Source organism: Sceloporus undulatus, chromosome 3 (assembly GCF_019175285.1).
Source record: "Sceloporus undulatus isolate JIND9_A2432 ecotype Alabama chromosome 3, SceUnd_v1.1, whole genome shotgun sequence".
Lineage (NCBI taxonomy): Eukaryota > Metazoa > Chordata > Lepidosauria > Squamata > Phrynosomatidae > Sceloporus > Sceloporus undulatus.
In genome coordinates this window covers 173449441-173473232 of record NC_056524.1, presented here as the reverse complement: position 1 = coordinate 173473232, position 23792 = coordinate 173449441, and the positions used below count along the sequence as shown (strand labels likewise).

At 39.0% G+C, this 23792-nt stretch overlaps 1 protein-coding gene across 4 annotated transcripts in view; it reads left to right on the top strand.

The window, feature by feature from the left end:
- The window catches only part of MICU1 (mitochondrial calcium uptake 1), a 170597-nt gene that overhangs the window by 86805 nt on the left and 60000 nt on the right, over window positions 1-23792 (top strand). For all 4 annotated transcript variants that reach the window (XM_042457029.1, XM_042457030.1, XM_042457028.1 and 1 more), the window contains 2 exons: window positions 8813-8895; window positions 16698-16895. In XM_042457029.1, the coding sequence (XP_042312963.1) occupies window positions 8813-8895; window positions 16698-16895 (281 nt within the window). The remainder of the gene's footprint in view (window positions 1-8812; window positions 8896-16697; window positions 16896-23792) is intronic.

The window sequence follows — 23792 nt, the reverse complement described above, 5'->3', positions numbered from 1 at the left end:
TGTGATCTCCATCATGCCATCCTGAGAGATTCTAGCCTTCTAGCAATGCAAGTCTAAAGTGGCTGTTTCCATTAATTTACTATGAAAGTTGTCCTTATGGTTGAGAATTTTTTTCCCCTCAGTCCTTTGAAGGTCAGCCAGCAACTGATGTAATGCTGCTAAAAGATAAGGCTTGTACTCTCATCTAAGCATTGTCTCTTATCTCTCTTTTGCAGTTTGAAGAGATAAGTTTAACTATATTCATCATTGCTGCTTAAATCCCACTCACATACATTTATTATCATTTTATATTCTTTTATAAGACCAAGACACTTTATATTTATTCTCTTTTTAAAAAAGGAGAAGAAAGAACTGCTACATTTTAATAAGTCTGGAAAAATTTATGTCTATTGTTGCCAGTACATAAAAAAAAAGTTCAGTGTTGCTTCCAAAAAGATTTTTTTTAACCAAACTATGTAAGACAGAGTACAGAGAGAATAAGGTAGTAATCAACTAATACTTTGGGTTTGCTTTGGACTGCAGATTGGTCTAATGTATGGTATTTTAGTGGATTTACTTTTTGTAGTGTGTTGCTACTAATTAGTATTTCTGTGTTGTTATTTTTTAAATTTAATTTGAATTGTTCTGTTTGTTCAAAGTTCATTATTCCCTTTTCTTCAAAGGATATTCCATGTATAAATCAGGAAGAGACAAATAATTATATCCCTTTTCTATTCGCTATAATATTACATTTGATTTTCTGAATGTCGAGGTAGGAAAGATAATATATTTAAACTTCCTTTTAATGGAATTTTACATCTCATTGAGTTTATAAGGGTGAGCTGTGAAGAAACAATTTTGCCTGTTTAAATTATAATGTGGTGTTATGCTTGCCTTTCACATTTGTCTGTTTAAATTATAATAAGGTATTATGCATGTCTATAAATTGTTTGCAGATTTCAGATTTTTAAAACCAGTGGAGTGTTGATACAATTTTGCTTACTGCAGATAATCTTTTTTGAGTTTCTGTGCTTTAGTGGAAAACCTTTGAAATATGCTTTTCAAGAAAACACGTAGGATTTCACTGTTAACCCAGGATATTCATCAGTCACCTTACATTGTGTTTTAGAGTAGGGATGAAGAACCTCTGGATACAAGATGGATCCAGGCTGCAGAGGTTCCTCTTCTAGTCAGCTAGATAGCATCTGTTGCTATCTCCAATTCATCCTATTTAAGGAAAAATTATTAAGAAGTATATTTAGCTGTGACAAATTTGCATGGCCCTGACTTTATTCTACTTCCTCTTGGAATGCAATCCCACAAAATCTAAGGGTTGCCAATAGACCATTATCTGTACAGAGCAAATACTAAGAAATAGTTTATCCTCATATCTCCCAACAGAGTTATGTTTCCCTTTCTCCGTTTTTTTCTGTTACTCTTTTTTGTTGTTGTTATTGTTGCTGTATTTCACTGCTGCATTTTGCGCATTGAGACCTCATTGAGGCAGATTCATAGAATTTTTGGGTTGAGTGTACAAGTTACCTTGATAGTGTGGTCAGCTCTCACTCCTGAATCATATATCCCAGGGATTGGGAACATGCAGCCCCCCAGAGGTCATTGGACTACAGTATTCATCAGTCATAGCTGCATAGCAAATGGGGAAGGATGATGAGAGTTGCAGTCCAACAACATCTGGAAGACTACATGTTCCCTATGTTGATGCTTACCATGCCAACTAATAGAAGTGCACAGCTCATTGAATATTGGTCACATGAGCTAGACCTACACAACCCACATGATGAAGTTGTTTCATGGAATGTTATTATACAGGTTGAGTATACCCTATCCAGAATTCCAAAATCCAAAATACTCCAAAATTCAAAATTGTCTACACCTGTCCTTTCTGATTAGTCAGTGTACACGAACTTTGTTTCATCCACAAAATTATGAAAAATGTTATATATAAAATTATCTTCAGTCTGCATGTATACGGTGTAAATGAAATACGGTATAAATGAATTTCATGTTTAGATTTGGATCCCATCTCCAAGATGGGTCATTATGTATATGCAAATATTCCAAAATCCAAAACACTTCCAGTCAACATATAAGGGAGGCTCAACCTGTAGGTGCTCCTGCCTCTTCCACATCCTCTTTCTTTTAGAAATCTATTATGTGTCTGGGATATTTTCAAAGCACACATTTAAAGACATACTTGAGTCCCATGATACCAGATGCCTGGAGTTCCCATTGTTTATAAAACTAAACATTGGGCCTGAACAGACAGGCCAAAATAAAGCTGGTTTGGGTCACTTTAGAGGTATGCTGTTTACATGATGCATGTGTCCTAAGAGGCCAGAAGCTGTGACAAAGCCACACTCCTATCCTAAGTACTGGAGCACAGCTTTGGTGCAGCTTTTGGTCTCTTAAGATGCGTGTGTCATTTAAACAGCATACCTCCAAAGTGACCTGAAGCAGCTTTATTTTGGCCTGTCTGTTCAGGCCCATTGAGAGTAGAATAGTGCTTCCAATGTTACTTGATGTGTGGGACTGGTAGTTACAGTGGTACCCCGGGTTATGAAAATAATTCGTTCCGCCGCTGCGTTCGTAACCCGAAATCCTTCGTAAGCCGAAAAAGCCATAGGCGCTAATGGGGAAAAGCCGTGATTTCGTGCGAAATAGCGCCGAAAAGCACCAAAAAATTTTTCGTAACCCGAAATAACCTTCGTAACCCGGAACAGTTTTTTCCTATTGATTTTTTTCGTAACCCGGAAATTTCGTAAGGCGGTGCTTTCGTATCCCGGGGTACCACTGTACTTTTTTCCACTAGTGACCAGCACCATATTTGTGACTATATGCTACAATTGTTCCTTTCTTTTCTTGAAGGCCACCAGGGCACGGCAGCCAATTTCTTGTGCACAGCCACTGGTCTAGGGACCACCATTTTGAGTAGCACTGATTTAGAAGGTGCTAAAACTTATCTCTCTTTTCGGTCATATACATTTTAGCTGTGACCTTGTAGGGTTCTTGAGAAGAACTATTCACACATTTATTCATTTAATCTTTGTGTTATGCAAACATTTGAAAGAGGGATAAATCTTCAGTGATGTGAATTTCCACTGAAAATTGAGTACATTCTTTTGAGCATTAGCCTAGCTCTGCCATAAAGGTATGCAGCTAATCCTGTTCAAGCAAGAAATTTCATGGCTTAATGTTGTAGAGTCGTGATAGGAAAACCATACCTTTGCCTTCAGTATGTATTTATAGAAAGAGACAGGAGGTGTAGGAGTACAGTAGAATAATATTAACTCTGCTTTGAACTAAATCCTCTTGAGAAATTACTTGCATTGAATGTCCTGTTTCTTCTTGAGATACTCTTAGAAGTTTTGATCATGGTTCCATATACAGTATGGTTCCTTTCTTTTGTTGACAAAATACTGTTAACATGTGAATCAATATTATAACCTATTGGAAGACTCTTTCAACACATAGACTGGTGTTTACCATTCTTCAGTTGTTCACTATGTGTAAGAGGGACCACTCTTTTCTAAGATGCTATGCTAACTCCCTTTAGGAAATAAATAACAGATAACCTCTTTCTTGCCTTATCACTGGAGTGATAATGTTTTATATCATAGGATGATAAATCACTTCCTATGAAATTCGTGAGGTTGCCATGAGTCGACAGGTGACTTGAAGGTACATACACATACAAACAACAAAACTTTATTCCTTTGCATTTTAATGCCCATTTAGAGCTACCAACACACTCGACATCAGTCGTCATGTCACTTGCTCAACTACTGTATGTCAATTTTAACCTGCCCCCCCCCCCCATTCCCACCTGATGTTTCTGTTGCCATCAAGAAACCCTGATAGGTTTTCCCACTTGCTGCCACCATGAGCCATTCTATTTCCATCTTCTAGTCTTTGCTTCTTATCTGATAGGCAGTGACTTCACTTTTAGAAGGACTAGAGCCACTGGTTTCATTCTGTGATAGGTGAATGCCATCCTAGATCACCCCTCCTCACAAGAATGTGATGCACAGCATTGTTGGACATTACATTTTGGTTATGATGGAGGGAATAGAAGGTAGCCACTACCCACCTCACAGTCAAAACATTTGAATGGCCCTGTCCAAAAGTACAGTTCGCTGGTAGCAGTAGCAGTCTCTCTGGGAGAGGCCCTGGGAGTGAGAGCTACAGTAATACCAGATGGAAGTGGGGAGGTTGGTGCCACATTATACTCGTTAGTGGGATTATGTAACCCTGGTACTAGTATTGCCTACTGGTACACAGATTCTTCTGGATTGGTTTTGTAAACCAAGCCCTCAGAAATTAAACTACATATTTAAGAAAGAGCAACATTCTTATAGATAAGGTTATTGTTCCTCTGTTTATTCCCAGTGCATAGAAATGAATATTGTGCTATACAGTATTTAAAAGTTCTAGAGGAGTCTGAAAACATGTTATATTTCCATTCTAGCATCGGTTTGTGTTTGTGTGTGTGTGTGTGTGTGTTGCTCCTTAGCATTAAGGCAGAAGGAAATACCATGATCTGCAGAAAATTTATTTTGTTTGATCACCCATTAATTGGATTTTAATTCTCCACATTTACCTTGCATTTCCATCAGCTTCAAATCAAAGAGATAATGTGAGCTTTTTGCTTATGGTTTCACATAATAACAATTATTCTGAATAAATACATAATGCATGATGGTGATAATTTTCAAAGACATTGACTGGAAAATAGTAGGAATAATGGTATAATGGCAAATATTTAAGAAATAACATCTTTTATTCTTACTTGTTAGATCTGCAGTTCTTAATGCCCCTATTATATAACACAAGAAGGAGCAGTGCGATTTCTGTGAAGTCATTTAAAATAAAACAGTGAACATTTTAAATTCACTTCATTTCACAATGGTATACAGTTGCCCAAATTCTATTTAAACCTCTTCCCACTTAACACTGAAGATTTTATGTGGCCAGGAGATGACTTGTGGTCCTCCAGAGGATATTGGACTCCAACTACCATCATGCTGTCACCATTTGTGTATGCTGTCTGGGGCTGGTGGCTGATGCAATCCATCCATATTTGTAGAGTCACACTCACCCATCTTTGCTATAGGCATAATGCATAATAGTGCGCTTGTTAATCATCTCAGGCATGTGGTTTCATGGGAAGTGTGTTCTACTTTATCTTCTGTTGTTTGTACAATTCATTTAAAAGTAGAAATACATTTTACTGTGTCATATGGAGGCTGGAAATAGTTCTGCTTAACTGGCAGGGCCACAGAAGAAATAAAATGAGCATGAGAAAATGGCACGAACTAGTTTTTGTGTATAATATCTTGTCACATAACTCAGTATTCTGCCTTACAATAATATATAATTTGCTTAATAGTGACAAATAAACTGACATTTGAATTCTCTCTTAGTCATTTGTGTTGTGCTTTTACCTTCTGTAGTAAAACCAATTGTGCTAAAAGCAAACTAGGCTTGCCACTTTGTGGAAAGGGTAGCAATGCACTCCACACAAATGGACTCAGGTTTTGAAATGCCTTTTATTAATAAGCATTAGGACTTAGTTAAAACTCCCTGATTGATTTGGTTTGAAAATATCCATATGGTAACTCTGTACTCGGGCTATGGGATATGATGATGGTTGGTTAGGAAATACAAATATCAGTTTCCATGTGAAACTGAACAGTAAACAGAAGGTTAGTGGGTACAAAACTTTCTTTCGTCAAGTTATTTCCTGGCAAAGAAAATCATGGTACAGTTGTTACAGAGAAATATTTCCTTCATATAATAGGAGTTGCTGTCTTCTATTTTAGACATCACTTCAGGGATTACCCCCCCCCCCTTTTCTTTTTTTTTTTTTTCTGCCTCGGGATAATTGCTTAAAATATTGAAGTAAGAATCTTTTTGTAAAAATTATTCCAGTATCCATATTAGGGAAAATACTTTCTATTAAACCAGCAAAAAATTGGTTGGCTTGATAGATGTATTATTCTAGTATGGATTTTGAGATTTTTCTTATAGCTAATATGTCAGGGTTGTCGCTGTGGTGGAAGTAAAATGTGATCATACCTCCCATAAAAATTCTGACCCCCATGACATTTTCCTTCAGTCCCCAAATTTCTAGCATTGCATAGAGTGCGATATTGAAAACTATTTACACCAAGAACACATTCCCTTGGTAACTTTGCCTGCCTGTTTTCTTTGGATGCTTAAAATCTCTTTCTAAATGCTTAACAGAAGTTTTATTTTAGAAATTTGCTAGAAATTTGGGGACTGGATGAACATTTTACTGGGGACAGAATTCTTATGTCCTCATTTTGTCACCCCATAGATATGTCCCTGTACACAACTACCTCTGCTTTTTATTGTTATCTAAGCCCCTGAGGAGTTTGAAACAGGCAATCAATTAATTGGTTTTTTTGGAAAGAGGTGACATAATCCATATTTTATCTCATCAGTTGTGTGCAAGATAAAGTTAAAATAATCACTTGAAGTAAGTTACCATTAGTGAGAGCCTTCACAGTGTAGTGGTTTCAGTGTTGGACTATGACTCTGGAGGCCAAGGTTCAAATCCCCACTTGGCTGTGAAAATCTGCTGGGTAACCTTGGTCAAGTCACATTATCTCAGTCTCAGAGGATGGCAATGGCAAATTCCATCTGGACAAATCTTGCCAAGAAAAGGTTCACCTTCAAGGCACACAGCAAGAAGATTCCATTTATTTGGAAGGGTTTACTTTTAAGTAGATGTATCTACTTAATGCTCTTAGTAAGGCCTTTGACAAGATCCGCCATTTAGCCAGTGTGACTGTTAGTTGGATTTGTAAGTAGTTGACCAACCAACCCAAAAGGTACTCAACAATGGTTTCTCCTCATTCTGGAGACAAGTACAGTAACTAGTGGGATGCCACAGGGTTCTGTCCTGGGCCCAGTACTATTCAACATCTTTACTCATGACTTGGATGATGGAATAGAGAACATGGTTATCAAATTTGCAGATGACATTAATTTAGGAGGGGTAGCTAATACCCCAGAGGACAGGATCAGAATTCACAATGATCTTAACAGATTAGAAAGCTGAGCCAAAACTAACAAAATGAATTTCAACACAGAGAAATGTAGGATATTACCAGCATTGCCAATTTCTGGGGAATTCCCCAGAATCCAGGGACTTTAATTAATTTCTTTCTATGGATTTTGACTGAATATTCTGGTAAATATTCGGGAATTCCAGGGATTTTGGTAAAACATTCCGGGGACTATCTTTGAGGCTTGTTAGCAACACTGGATATTATACTTAGGCTGTAAAAATGAAATGTAAAGATATAAGATAGGTGGCACTTGATGGCAGTGCATGCATAAGGGATCTAAGAGTGTATCACAGACTGAACATGAGTCCACAATGTGATGTAGCAGCTAAGAAAGCCAATGCAATTCTAGGTTGCATCAGTAGGAGTGTAATGTCTAGATTGAGGGAAGTAACAGTGCCATTCTATTCTGCTTTGGTCACAGCTCACTTGGAATATTGTGTCCAGTTCTTGGCAGCATGATTCAAAAGGGTTGTTGACAAGCTGTCCAGAGGAGGACAACCAAAATGATGATAGGTCTGGCAACCATGCTGTATGAGGAGCAGTTCTGGGACCTGGGTATGTTTAGCCCAGGGAAGAGAAGGTTAAGAGGTGACATGGTAGCTATGTTTAAATATTTGAAGGGATCTCATATTGAGGATGAAGCAAGCTTATTTCCTGCTTCTCCAGATACAGTACACCCACGTCATACGCGGACACACTATACTCAGTATAGTGTGAGTATGCTGAAAGCCGCGTATAGTGCGTTTGGAGGTTTTTAAACAGAGGCTAGATAGCCATCTGTCAGGAGTGCTTTGATTGTAAGCTCCTGCATGGCAGGGAGTTGGACTAGATGGCCCTTGTGTTCTCTTCCAACTCTATGATTCTGTGATCCTAAGTAGACTGGGGCGTACAATCTGAAACTCCTAATTGCTCCATGTGTAGCCTTAGGTAGCCAACAGGAAAATCCAGTTTTCCTTGATCTCTGAGGTGCCTGCTTACTTATTGCCAGTAGTCATGTATGAACAAACCTATGAGGCTTTGCTGGAGAATGGAAGTTCACTGAGATGTGCATTCATATTTTGTGCCTGTTTCTCTGTGTGTACTCACATCCTTGTGCACACATAAGTGTGCAGGTCTCCCCCCCCCCCCCAACAATAGGCAGTATGTAGAATTAGACTGTATGTTTATCTCTGAATTCACTAGCTTGCATGCTTTTTGTTTTGCAATTTTACTGTACACCGCTATGATCATTTCGGAATAGCGGTCTATAAATAAAATTATTATTATGTAAAACTTGCCAATTTTCTTGCTTGTGATCCGAATGGAAATCTTGCTCTATACCTTTCCTCCATTTCCTTTCTTCTTTTCCTGTTATCAGAGCACCTTTGCTATACACATTACACTGACCACCCATTTCCCATCTTACGTATTCATCCATTTCATTTTCTCTCTTTGGTAGGGACATTGTCAAACATTTTCCACTTTAAATTAGAGCATTATATAAAAAGAGAGTCCATAACTCCAGGACAGGATACTACCTCCTTAAAGAAATACGCCGAACACAGGGATATATGTTAACAAAAAGTTATTTTGGAACTGAATAAAGGTACTTTTTGAAATGATTGCATTTCTTTTAAATAAAAGTTTTATACTAATAATACCCTTAGATCAAATGTGTGCTGCTGCCTTATTATTTTATAACATATGTTCATCTCTGTAATGTATTTCTTTCCCTCTAGCTCCTCAGAGGAATTTTGAAATCGCTTTCAAGATGTTTGATCTAAATGGTGATGGAGAAGTGGATATGGAAGAGTTTGAACAGGCAAGTCTTCTTCCCCTGGAGCCCTTCCCTGGAGCCTTATCATATAAGCAGATAATTTTTTTCCAGTTAGTCCAATTTCCTTTTCTTCCAGTGTTTATGCATAATATTCTGCTATTAAGAGCACATCTTAAAAGTCACAGCTGTGTGACTCTCTGTAAATGAGATAAGTTGGGTGCACGTATTAAATTTTAGATTGAGCATGGTATTATGGCTCTGGAGACCTCAGTTTGAATCCTCATCAGGCATAGCAACCCACTGGGGGATCATGAGCAAGTCACACACTCTCAGCCTCAGAGGGAGGCAAAGGCAAAACCCCTATGAACAAATATTGCCTAGAAAGCCCTATGATAGGGTTACCATAGAGTTGCCAAAGTCAGAAATGACTTGAAGGCACACAACAGCAATAACATATTCACTATAACTGAGTTCTAATCACTCTATATATATATATACAGTCCATCCTCCATATCTGCAGACTTGCCGTTCTTGGATTTCAGCATCTGAGGATGGCAAGCCCATGTGGGGGGGGGGCGGCAGAGGAGGAAGAAGGAAGAGGAGGAAGGAGCAGGAGAAAGAAAGAGGTGGAGGAAGAGGCAGCAGGGGAAGAGGAGGAACGTAGGTAGCAGGAGGAGGAGGAGCAAGGAAGAGGAGGAGAGGGGGGAAGAGCGGCAGTGGCGACGGGGAGGGTAAGAGGAGGAAGAGGGAAGGAGGAAGAGGATGAAAAGCAGTGGCGGTGATGGAGAATGGAAGAGGAGGAGAAAGAAGAGGAGAAAACAGCAGTGACAAGGGAGTGGAAGAGGAGGGGGGGGGACGAAGAGCCAGAGGAGGAGGAAGGGAGGTAGCGAGGTGGGCTTGGGGGGGGGGGCAGGTCAGCAAAGTCCCATTGTCTCCAATGGTGTCTTGAGCATCCTCAGATTTTGGTATCGACGGAGGGATCCGGAACAGGTCCCTCTGCAGATACCAAGGGCCCACTGTACTCGACTGTAGGTGGACATCATGTATAGGTCAAGAGCAAGTTTGGGGGATAAAATTATGGATTTTGATAGTACCTGTGGATAGGTAAACGTAAAACTTAGGGGCACATAACAAAAGGTGTAAAGGACGAAGTAAAAGAAAATGATGCCAAAGAACTCTAAAAATTCTAGCAGACATAACTGTTTGTGCTCATCCTAAAGGCTTGATGGATGAGGAGAGAACTATGGTAAATGGTGGCAGTGTGATGCATGGGAGAGGTGACCAGGCATAGGTGGGGCTAAGAAAATGCACACATGTCAAAAAGGATGAAAAGACAAAGCAAAGAAAATGGCAATTACTTTAGCAGGGATCATATAGGCTTTAACTTTAATGTGATAAGTTTGCCTGGTTTTAATGAGTATATACGATAAAGACCTTGAAAGGTTGCATAGGTTTTGTGCTTTTTTATTCGATCCAATAAAAGACATTACTATAGTACCAATTTTGAAATTTCTGTGAACTCATGTTTTAAAAAACAATAACATGTGCCTACTGAGTACGATCAGTAGATGCTTTTCAATTAGGTTTCCTAATTACCATATATACTCATGTATAAGTTGAAAAAATTATGTCAAAATTGACCCATAAAACCTGGGTCAACTTATACATGGGTCAGTATGGTAGGAGGAAGGGCGAGCCTTTGTCCCCGAGCCTCTTCCTAGCCTGGTTACCTCCAGAGGGGATAGCCCAACTAAGAAGACACAGGGAAGGTGATCCATCTCCCCTGCAGCCTCTTCCCAGCCAGGTTGCCTCCAAAGGGGACAGCTCAGTTGGGAAGAGGCAGGGAAGGAGATCAGTTTCTTACCAGCTGAGTTGCCTCTGGAGGGGACAGCCCCACTGGGAAGAGACAGGGAAGGAGATCAATCTCCCCCCGCAGCCTCTTCCCATCTGGGCTGCCTCCTTAAGTCTGACCCTTGACACCCATATGCCATATAAAAAAACCACAATTTTGGCCCCAAAAGCTGATCTCGACTTACACATGAGATTGACTTATAGTCAAGTATATACAATACTTGCTTTCCAGATAGCACTTCATTTTGTGGCATGTCTTCCTCACACTGAGTAAACTAGACAACACAGCAAATTCTAGAAGATTCACAAGTACAATCTGCAACAAAATCTTTTGGTATAATCTCACCGCCTAATCCAGGAGGTTCCAGGGTTACAGCCGGCCACATTGGTATCTGGCAGACTGTTCCATTCTTATGGGCCTGTCCACATTTTTTTTCTTTTCCAGCTGATGTTCAACGTGCCATGGCTACAGAGCAGGTTGTTCTTTAACAGGGTTATTTATTTTATTATTTTTATAAAAATACTTATTTGGAAGCTCTCAACCCACTTGGGTCTGTTAGAAGTTCTTGTTTGCTATTACCCGCCTCGATCCAATATAGGGAGAGGCGGGATATTATTATTATTATTATTATTATTATTATTATTATTATTATTACAACAGATAAAAACATTCTTTTAAAATCATAATAAAGTTGGAGGAGAGGGGGAATTGTGTTAAAAATGCACACACTTTAGAACAGTCCAAAAGCTAATCCTAGTTTTAGGGACCAAAAGAGTTTAGGCTCAAAAGAGAAAGAGTCAGTCTGACTTCCTGAATCAGGATAGTACTAAAGAGAGAGTCCGGTCTCATGCATTCACCAACCTAGCCTCATGTGATGATGGGATATGCAATAGGTATTCCACTGAGGATCTCACATTCTGGGCAGATTCATATGGGAGGAAAGCCCCACATATCCCAATGCATATCTGGCTGCTCTATTTTACATTAATTGTATCTTCTAATCACTAATTGTATCTTCTGAGCACTTTCCAAGGGCTCATTCCAGTTCTCCAACTGAGAGAGTATTATGGCAATTAAGGTTCAGCCTGGCTGTTCCTCTGGCCTGGCCTTTCGTCAGTCTTCGGGGCAAGGATTCTCAGAGCAAGAAAATTGCCTTGAAAAATGTGTGTGCACACAAGTACATGAGCATGGACATGTGCTTTCTGTTAGACTTTAAAAAAAAAATTGGCTCCTGTTGATGCTCACTAAATCATGCTTAATGATATCACCAGCAGCTTCCCTTGGTTACGTGTGCTGGCGCTGGAAACCAGGGGCTTGCGGTGGCACTAACCAGACAATCCTGACAGTAATGGTTGAAGGTGGAGAGTTGCTTCCCTTTTCTAAAAAGAAAAATGAATATTTCAACAACCCTTAGGTTTTCTGCACGTAAGCTGACCCTTTCCATTTAATATTTTGTTTTTGGCTTCAATCCTGTCAGCCTTCACCATTTAATTTTGTTATTACAGAGAGTGATTGTTCATGTAGTGACACAGTATTCAGCAAACAAAAACCTTCACAGCTTTCTAACAGCATGTGCAAAATGCCAACAAAACCAAACCTTTGCTTTTCTATGTATTTGGGTAAAATTTAATTTATTTTGCTTTCAATGTAAAAACGTTAGGTTTATCTAAAAATGCAGTTTCCATCTCAGAATTTCTAAGTGCTGTGACACTCATAAAAATACCTTTAGTTGTGAATGGAAAAAAATCTCCATTATTTAGAATGTGAGGAGTGAAAAAAGAACAAATGTTTATGGAGAATGGGAAGCAATTAAGATGGCTGCAGGTCAAAAAAAAATACTAGTAAAGGGAATAAATTCAGAAGGATAAATAAAAGATGCTGCCTGCCATTTGTCTCAATTACTGCTATGAAATGTTTGCAGGGAACAATATAATGTTCTATTATTTGTAATTTAGGTGGATTTGCAATCAAGTAGACTTTTATTTGTTTTGAAAATACAATCAATTCTCAGTATATTTAACAGCAAAATTAAGTGTGCCCAATTCAAGTTGAATTAGCCTGATTGGATATCGTGTGTGTGTGTGTGTGTGTGTGTGTGTGTGTGTGTGTGTGTCCATCCATCCTGAGATTGGGTCCCAATCTTTGTATGTGTTTTTAAGATAGATACATATAGAAACAGATGTTTTGTTCTATTTCTATTTTTCTTCAATGTATTTAAAGCAACTAAATATTTACAAGTATCATCCTACAGCAGCATGTTTAAGAACTCTTACATTTGCCCCAAGTTGATCTTGCAACTCTGAATGAAGCCTGTGCAAAAAGATGGCAGCCTGAGAATATACAGTAGAGATTTCCTGAAAGTTTGGTATTTAGGTTGAGTGTTGATTAAATATACATATAATGCCATGCCCTGCCAGAGAAAATGCTGGGTGACTAGGATCATTAATTAATGACCCACTCCCCTTTCTGGTTGCTGTTCAATTGAGCAGTATGAAAGCAAATTATAAGCAGTTGAGAAAATAAGGTGAATATGCAGGTGGATCAGAGTATGAATAATAGATAAATGAATGCGCCTATCATTTACCAGATGGGACCCCATCCAGTTTGGGGCTTGTACTGTATATAGTAACACACATTTTGTTGTTGTTAGTTGCTGTCAAGTCAGCTTCACTTATGGTAACCCTGCAAAAGACAGCAAGGCATCCTGTTATTAACAGCCCTGCTCAGGCCTGACAAAGTCAGGATTGTGGCTTGCTTGCTTGAGTCATTCCACTTGTAATGCAGTCTTTCTCATTTCTTGCTGCCTCCTACTTTATCCAGCCTTACTATGTTTTCTAGTTGTGTCATCTCATGGTATGTCCAAAGTAAAATATCCTCCATTTAGTTATTTTGGCTTCTAGGGGTAGTTCTCTTGGACCAATTTATTGATCATTTTGGTAGTCTGTAGAACTTTGTTCCAGCATCTCATTACAAATGTGCTGATTCTCTTCCTGTCAGCTTCCTTTACTGTCCACCTTTCCCACCCATACATAGAAACTGAAAGTGCTACAGCATGAACAATCTTGACTTTGTATCCATATGTATTCTTCACTACAAAAGGACATGCATGGTGTCTGCTACCTGGGGCTCATTTTGATATTGTATGTCAGAATGTATTGGGTTTTTACATTAAGATGTTAAATTAACTTTACTTGTGTCCAAGCAAAATTAGCAGTATGACTCTAGGAAGCCAGGATTCAAATTCTTTCTCAGGCCTAGAAACTCACTGAGTGACCTTGGGAAATTCACAGTCTTTCAGCCGGAGAAAAAGGCAGTGGTGAACTTGAATATATCTTGCCAAGGAAACCTTAGGAGACTGCTCTCCTAAGTCAGAATTGATTTGAGGGCACACAAAAACAGCAAAAATAAACAGAAGGATGAAATACTTTTGGGAGGGATTTTCTTTTTTGAAAAATGGTGATCAACCCTCTAATATGCCAAGTCCCCATCGCAATGTATGGAAGGATTTACTGAGTTGCCCATTTCCATTGATTTAATGTTATGACAGCTGCTCTTTTATTGCTTTTTAAATAAATTATTTTTCAAGAAGGCTTTTTTTCTGGGCCAGAGGTAATGCAGTAGTGCTATTAAAGACAGTGTTTTCAAAAAGATGATAAATGAAAATTGGATCATTTGTATCTGAAAGTACACAGACAAATCTGTGTTTTCATTGGTCTCTCCGCTTCCATTATCACAATCCTCTTGCTCAGATGATTTAGTGACCTTGGATATCAGAATACACCTTTCAGGGTTATCTCATCTGCCCTGCTTTCACAAGGGGAGAGTAGCATACTGTACCTATTTAATGAATCTTAAATACCATGTTATTAATCATTTAAACCTGCCAGATGCCCTGTATGATGGATTGTCTTTTCCCTGGTTTGAGAACACAGGCTACAGTCAGTAAAACAATGGAGATGTTTTAGTGTTAACATTGTGTTCTTTCCTTTTGATACCATGTAAGAGAGCCAGTGTGGCATAGTAAGGGTTGGACTATGACTCTGGAGATCAGGGTTCGAATTCTAGCTTGGCCATGTAAACCCATTGGGTGATCTTGGGCAAGTCACACACTCTCAGCCTCAGAGGATGGCATTGGCAACCCCCAAAGCAAAGTAGTAAAGTTTTTTATTTATCAGCCCCTGGCTCTTAGGCTTGTACCTACCGTGTGTGTGTGTGTGTGTGTGTGTGTGTGTCTTCAAGTCATTTCTGACTTATGGCGACCCTAAGGTGAGCCTATCAAAGGATTTTCTTGGCAAGTTTCATCAGAGTGAGTTTGCCATTGCCATCCTTTTAGGGTGAGAGAGTGTGACTTGCCTAAGCTCACCCAATGGGTTTTCATAGCCAAGCAGGGATTCGAATCCTGCTCTCCAGAGTCATAATCCAGTGATCAAACCAGTACACCACATTTCACAAATTGATATTGGACCAGAAAAATTTCCTCACCCCATGGTAGACAGAATAAAAAGGAGCACATCACTAAGAGAGTTTCCCATTGAGACTTTGGGAGTTGTAGCCCAAAATATAGAGAGCAGTGCTATTCAAAATTGTTGTCCCTGGACTGTGTCCGTTTTCAAGCCATTGGCTACTGGTCCCTATCAGGTTTACAGGGAATAAACAATTGTACCCAATGGGCATAAGTTTAGTAGTGGTTCTTGACAAATTGGAGGAAAAAAATCAGTTGATGGTCCCACACATCAGATAGCCTGAGTAATACTGATCCAGGAGATACTGGATTATATATGATGCCCTGTATCATAGGAACAAAGGATGTCACAAGAAAAACATCAGTATAAACTTAATTAAACCAATTTAAAACAATAAATATACTTTAAATAGACTAAAACATATTAAACACATTAACAAGTTAAAACAGATCAGAAAGGTTAAAACAGTTTTGAAACATGCAGAAACTTAGGGCCCAAAATCTTTAATAAACTGCCATGGTGCCTAAATGAGCCAGTACTAGTACCAATCGGGCCTTCAAGGGCAGGACATTTCACAGTTGGGGTGGCATGGCTGAGCAGGCTGGATGTACAAGACTTATCCCACCTAAACAATGTGCTGGATTTTCTACCCATGGTTTTGCTGTTTTGTAGTGGTTTATGTTTTTAGTTGATTTAATTTTTTATGTAGTTTAATTATCTTTTAACTTTTATATTTTCTGAATTATAATGACATGGGGTTGTTTTTTTTAAATGTAAGCTGCCTTGAATCCCAGATTATATAAATTGTATAAAAGGCCCCATTTCCCTGGTGGCACAGTGGTTAAAATGCCAGTACTGTAGCCACTCACAAGGTTGTGAGTTTAATCCTAGCCAGGGGCTCAGAGTCCTTTCGAGGTTGTTAAATTGAGTACAGTCATCACAATCAACTTGAATTCAGACCAGAATATGTGTTGGCAGCAGTGCAGTTCTTTTAAGAACTGAATAATAAGATGTCATTATGGTACTTTAAACATCAATCAAGCCACCGCATTTTTCCCAACTGTAGCTCTTAAGATAACTTCAAGGGCAGACTCAAATAGAATTTGTTGTTGTTGTCGCTTCTCGGCCTTTTGGCTAAGATCAAGTGTGTTGTTGTTGTGTGCCTTCAAGTCATTTCTGATTTATGGTGACCCTAGGGCAAGCCTATCGTGGGTTTTTCCTGGCAAGTTTCTTCATAGGGAATTTGCCATTTCCATTCTCTGAGGCTGAGAGTGTGTGACTTGCCCAAACCCACCCAGTGGGTTTACATGGTCAAGCTGGGATTCAAACCCTAGTCTCCAGAGTCATAACCGAGCCCTCAAACCATTACATGTTGGCTCAAATAACCTAATCAGGAGGTTGCCAGTGCATCAACTCATGTAGCTAGATTATAGCTGTCCAGAGATAATCTATAGCTGGCTCATTATAGTATGTAAATTATGATACATTATGGTATATAATATACTGTGTTTTCCACTTTTGCAATCTGTTAGGTTCAGAGCATCATTCGTTCCCAGACTAGCATGGGCATGCGCCATAGGGATCGTTCAACTACAGGGAACACCTTGAAGACAGGCTTTAACTCTGCATTGACCACATACTTTTTTGGAGCTGATCTAAAGGGCAAACTGACTATTTCCCACTTCCTGGAATTCCAGCGCAAACTTCAACATGACATTCTCAAGCTTGAGGTTAGTATATGATCCAGAAAGACTTCCAAATCAGTCACTTCCTTTATGTTTGAAATTTGATTGTATTAACTGGTGTGTCTCCTTCTCCACACACTTTAAAAAAGTGACTCCATGTATCTGCCCCCATTCAGCTTTCATTCACCGTCACAGAATGGTACTCACAGCAGTAACAAATAAAACAGGGTGTAAGATGAGTAGAACTGCATCATGATGCATATTTTTATTTGGTGAGATTAATGAGGCCTTGTTCTGATATATTCTGTTTTTAGTTGTTCCACTTCACTTCAAATCTCAATGGTCTCTGCAAACAGTAGCCTCCTTTCCCCATTAGCTATCAAGTTCCATGAACTTTTTTTGTCTCCATGAGATTTTACACTTAAAGGGAATGTGTCAAGTTGAAAGTGGCTGAGCAGGTTTTTACAGAAATCTATATTAGTTTTGTGTGGCCTATGGTTTGTGTCTAAATCAATATTCACTTAAGGTAATTGTAAGTCTCACAGGGCCAAAAAGAGCATATGCTAATCAGATTTCAAGCAATGTATGATAGCAATAATTCAGTGCTATTTTTGTTAATTAAAATGGGTTGTCATGTACAACATAGCTCATAATTGTCTGAGATTAATCTGCTTCTTTTGGGGAAATGTAATCAAGTGTATACTAGCTCAGCTCTGAATGCTCTGTAAAGATGATTATGTTGCCATGAATTGTATTTGTCAAAGAGAAAGGTATTTCCATATATTAGTAGAAGCTATTGAATCAAACCATCTGGATAATTGCACTGCCCTTGGTAGGTCTACACTGAAGCCCTCTGTTCAATTTTTGTATTTTAGAGTGAAAACCTACAAACAGTTCTGTAGCGAAGTGGAGCTGGGGTTTTAAAACAGGCCAGACCTTGAGAGGAAAGTGCATGGGTGAAGGTTCTTTATAATACCTGTAGAGGGTATCTTTCACAGGATTTTAAGAGTTCGCCAGCAAGTTAGTATGAAAGGTTCATTTACTGAAGTATATAATTTCCAAAATGACAAGCATGGTAAGATCTGGACTTCAGGGCTGAACAAGTGGGCCAGGAGAACACAGGCCACAGCCAGTGCAGGGGTGGGTGGGTGGGTGGGTGTTTACAGGCCCTCCTGCCACTGTGACATGGATCTGCTACCACTGTGCATTCCTTACTTCCTTTGCCATCTATTAACAAGATTTCCATTGCAGCCTCTGACCTGGAAACAGGGCACCTGGCTGCACCCATGTGGCCAGAAGCCACATTTCCATGTCAGAGGCTGCAGTGGAGGTCTTTTTAGTAGAGGCGACAGCAAAGAAAAGTAAGGGGTGTGCAGGGCTGTCCGGTATGCTGGGTGCTGCTGGAGAGTTTCTAGAAAACAATGGGTCTTTTTGACTTGAACTAAGGCCCCTTTGAGCCAGAATTGGACCAAGACCACAAGATCGGCATCCAGTCTGCCTAACCCTGGCCTGGGGGGTATTGGCCTGCATCATCTGAACAGGGTGATGTGAGTCTGGGGGGGAACACAAGCCTTTTGACCCATGCTTACAGCCCCAAGTCTTCTACAGATGGAAGGACACCTTCCATCCAATTAAAGCTTTTGATCCAGTGTTAGTTATGACCTTTAAACCCCTACATGGCTTGGGTCCAACCTATTTGCAGGATAGCCTCCTCCAATACAATCCGCCCCGCACACTTAGGTCCTCTGGGAAAAACTTTCTTCAACCAGTAAAGACCAGGTTGATGGTGGTTACCCAGAGGCCTTCTCATCGGTTGCTCCCAAATTGTGGAATGGCCTGTCGGAAGAGATCTGAAATATTACCAATCTTGACAGCTTTAAAAGGGCTGTCAAGATGGATCTCTTCCGACAGGCCTTCCTTGAATAAGCCACCTGATTTGCCATGGAAACGGATTATCACAGAGAATGCCCAAATTGCCCATCCCCCTGTCTCTGACTGGCTTGATATTTATCTGTTTTTATTACTTTTATTATTTTGTTCATGTTATTTTATTATAGTGTAGTGGGGGGGGGGAGGAAATTAATGGAATATATTTTAATATGTGCTGTATTTTAGATTGTATTTTATCCATTATTGTAAGCCGCCTCGATCCTGCGGGAGAGGCAACATATAAATAATAATAATTTCTAATATCCATTTAATAAAATGCAGTCTAACTGCAATGTAAAATCAATTTAATAGGCAGTAACCACATTGCTTAAGTAAACCCTATTAAATTCATTTGGTTACCATAGTTTAACAGGCAACTTGAAGGCACACATGTACATACACACCCTTTTGAACACTGTTTCATTTGTTTCTGAGTAAATGTGCATATCTTCTAATTTGCTAAACATATTGAAGGGTAGCTTTGCTGGCCATATACCAAAATAAAACAAAAGCCAAAATGTACAAAAAGGCAATACCATTATTGGCCAACCAAGTTGCACAAAACACATCATGCAAGTTTTTGAAGCTCCACTAGGCAAAAGATATTCAAAGATCATATACAAAGGTGAAATGGTGACGATGTTGGAGTCACAGGTCTACATTTTGTATCAGACGTTGTTTCTGCTGTATTTCAGTTGGTTTGGAGGGATCTCAGTGCAAGTAGACCCCCACTTCCCTCTTGGAGAGCAAACAAAGGACAGTAAAATTTGAACTCCATTAGCATCAGTAAATTCCTCTTGGGACACTCAGGATGTCCTTATCTTTTGTGAAGCCACAGGTCTCTTCTCTTTTATGGATTTTGTAGTATTTTGTCAGAGTCTCTCTCTCTCTCTCTCTCTCTCTCTCTCTCTCTCTCTCTCTCTCACACACACACACACACACACACACACACACCTGCTGGGTGAATTTACTCTGTGTTTATTTATTTATTTAGAGTATTTATACCCCGCTCTTCAGCCACAAATGGTTATTTAGACGGTTCCCTGCCCTCAGGCTTACAGTCTAAAAAGACATGACACAAAAAAGGTTTCAGTCTCTGTGTTTCAATCTATAAAGTTTTCAGTAGTATGAAACTGGATTTGCCTCAATCTCCAAAACATTATTCATTAGTATACATTGACATTTGAGCAAATATCGTATATACTTGACTATAAATCAACTTCATATACAAATTGAGGGCAGGTTATGGGGCCAGAAATAGGGATTTTGATATGAACCATGGATAACTTGACGGTAATACTTAGGGGCATGTAAAGTATGAAGCAAAGTAGAATAGTGCCAAAGGATTTACAAAGGTCTAACAAGCATAACTGTTTGTGCTCAACCTAAAGACTGGATGGATAAGGAGGAAACTGCAGTATATCATGGCTGTGTGATGTGTATGGGAGGCAACCAGACAAGGGCAGGGCTAAAAAAAGCATACATGTCAAAAATGATAAAAAGGCAAAGCAAAGAAAATGGCAATTGCATTAGCAGTGATTATGTAGCCTTTAACTTTAATGTGGTAACTTTGCCTGATTTTTGACCCAGAAAAACTGACAAAAATACACAAATGTCTTATTCAGATCCTTCAGAACCCAATTCCTCTCTGCACTCCTTTGAGGGGAAGTGCCAAAGAGTTGCCGCCACCACCGCCACCACCATTTTACATACACAGTCATTCAAAAAGGTCAGAAGCGGTGCCACAATGGAAAGAGTAGAGGGGGTTGATTCTTCTCTCAGGTGCTCCCAGGATGGACTATGCTCTCGACTCATCATTTTACTCAGAGAAAGGGATGGTTCCTTTTTTTTATAAGAATTAAAGTGCATTATTTATACTAACCCATGGATCAGTTGAGCCATGTTTTTTGTGTCAATTTTTGACTAAGATTTCTAGATTTATACATGAGTATATACAGTGTTCATTAAAGTATGCAGAATATTTACACTAGAAATTTAAACAGAATATTAGATTGGATACTTCTAGTATCACTTAGTAATGCTTTAAAAAATTATCTGTTTCCTTAACAAAATGCAGAGGTGGAGAAGAGAAATGAAAGAACAATAAAATGGCCTGACCACTGCAGTTTAAATTGCAATACATCTCAAATTATATATTAAAAAGTGTTGTGTGAACATATTACATGGCTTTATTTTATTTTTAAGTTTAAGTTTAACTTTATGTTCAATACCTCTTTTAACAGGGTAGAAAACCGACCTAGAGACCAAGGAGTTTATCAGACAAGGGAAATTGGAAGTATAATCCAATGGCAATAACGCAATCATGGGGTTTAACGTTATTGCGTGATAGACTACCACACGCAATTTCGGGCAATGGCAAGCTGTTTTCAGGCAATAGGAAGTCAGTTCGAACGTAATTCGAATTCACGTAAATTCACTGAACTAGCAAATTCACGTAAATGCGTTCTGGCCCCACTTTCTTTTCATTCGAAATTAAGAGAAATTCCTCTTGTGTGATAAACTCCCAAGATTCCTACAACTGCTTCACAGTTATTATAATTGTCAAATACCAACCTAATTGTCATGGCCTCATTGTGTGGAATCCTAGTGCAGAGGTGGGGGGCTTAGAATTTCTTTAATGCAGTCCATTAAACTATAGCATTATTGCTGGTAGGCATTGAATTCCAGGATTCCCCAGGAGGATGCCTTACAGTGGTATCAGGCTGTTATAATTATGTTTTGCAGAGGCATCCAAAGATGAAGCAGCTGCAATTGTATGATATTTTTTAAACTAATGTACATATTTATTCTTTTCAGTTGTGAACTGAGCCATCAAACTTTTTTTTGCTTTATAAAATGACAAACTTTAAATCCAGTAGTAGTGGGTTTAATCTGCATTCATGGATTTAATTAGTGGTGGATTTAATTGTTGGGCGACTATTGTTAGTAGTACTTTCAGTTTGGATGCTTGTAAAATGGATTGCTTACTTGAACTTCTCAGCAACATATTGTATTTCACTGTTGTATTTTACAAAATAGCAGATTATGCAGTGAGCCAGTGTTATGTACCTGATTTCCATATTTATTAGCCTATTTTTCATACGTCACAGCAAACAGGTGTTTTCACCATCTTCTCTAGTTTTGCTGAATACATTTTACTTCTGAAAATCAAGTGCCCCGCCACCTTGTGTGATATTTACCCATATGAGATAAAAGTTCTTAAGTGCTCCATCTGTGTGGTAGATGAATTTACATGCCACTTCTCCAATAATGGCAAATTTCCAGTAAAAAGGTAGTGAAGAAGAGTTGTAAGGATCAGTGTAATCTGTGGTGGATTTTGGAGGAGGAATGTGCCCCTAAGGCCTGTCAAATTTGCCTATCTCTGCTGTAACATCTAAATCAGAAAATTATGATTGGTTAATTATGGGTATAACATCTCCCCTTCAAGCCATAATTTTAAAAACATTTTTAATTGCCTCCTATTTGCAGAAATAAGGAATCTGAAAATGAGGTCTGGAAGGGAGGATAGTGTTTTTGAATGCCAAATCAGTTTTGTTATTTTGCCTGAATTCAGTCAGTCATTTAAAAAGCCCAACAATTTCCTTACTGGTTCTGACCCAAAATCTGTCTGACCTTGGGATGTTCACAGGGAGGGTATAATAGGGAAGCCCATTTTTCATAGGATGGTCCAGCGAAAGGATCATGGAAGATAGAATTCCACTCAACCCTAGCTTACACATTATAAACTGCTTAGGGAGTTTACTTGCTATTGTTATATAACCTCATTTCAGATTTCAGTCTTGATTATTGTAGCTAACATTTCTGTAATTTGGTTTCTTTTCCCTTTTGGACTGGAGACCTCAAATTCCTCCTCACATTCACTGAATTGCAACTTTAAAATCTTACTGTTCATTTCAGTAGCTTATTTCAGGGCAGTAGTGGGAAACGTGGCCCTCAGGGGTTGTTCAATGCTGATTAGCTAGCATATCCAGTGGTGAGGAATCCTCAGAGGTGCAGCCAACAACACCTGAAAGGTCCTACCTTTCTCAATCCTTTAAAAAGCAAATAAGAATGTGGGTTCAGAGACCTACCCATTGACACCAGTGATGGCATCTTCCATACATTTCACTAATCTTTGGATTGGATGGAGATTAAAATGCTATTTACAGGATCTCTAATCACAGTGAATGAGAGCAATGTTATGTGTATATCATTTCATGGCAGCACACATGAAACAATCGCAAATTAGTCATAAGCTTGAGATCTGGAATTCCAGAAGTGCTGTTTTTTCCCATCCTGAGAGTCTGTTCCCTGTCTCTCTTTGGGACTTCATGAGAAGAGGCTTATAGATAATAATAAGAAAATGTAGGATTATTTCTTGCAGACTAAGTTACTTTCATGCATGATTTGGAAGCTAAAGGTGCAGTGCTTCTTTACATAACCTTTTTAATTGCTCATTAAAGTTTTGGAAACTGCTTGAGGCTGCTATTAATTCTATCATTCCATTCCAGACTGCAGTGCATTTGCAAGGTCAATGATATGTCAGAAATATCTCTCAAGCACCTGGCATCCATGAGGAGTTTGCTGTCACCAGAAGACATACTTGTTAACCTAGTAACTGGCCCTTAATTGGTCTTGAGAAGCAACAGACAATGTGGAAATACTGGTGGTGGCCAAGAGATTTATGAGAAGTCGTTTGCTTCTCTCTTCTGAAAGCCCCTTCTTGATCAAAGCCTTTACTAGATTTTCCCCCAGTTTTACCATGCTACCAATTAGTTCTTTTCAACATTGTCCCCCTCCCCCATTTTTCATCAGGCTTCTAGATTGTTCTGTTTGTGTGCCTTGGCGCATGTAAGTCAGGAATGCCATGGAGCTATCTCCATGTTGATAATGATGATGATTATAAATAAATTAGTTTTATAAATTACTATTATATTGTACAGTGGTACCTCGGGATACGAAATACCCAGGTTACGAAATTTTCGGGATACGAAAAAATCCCATAGGGAATTA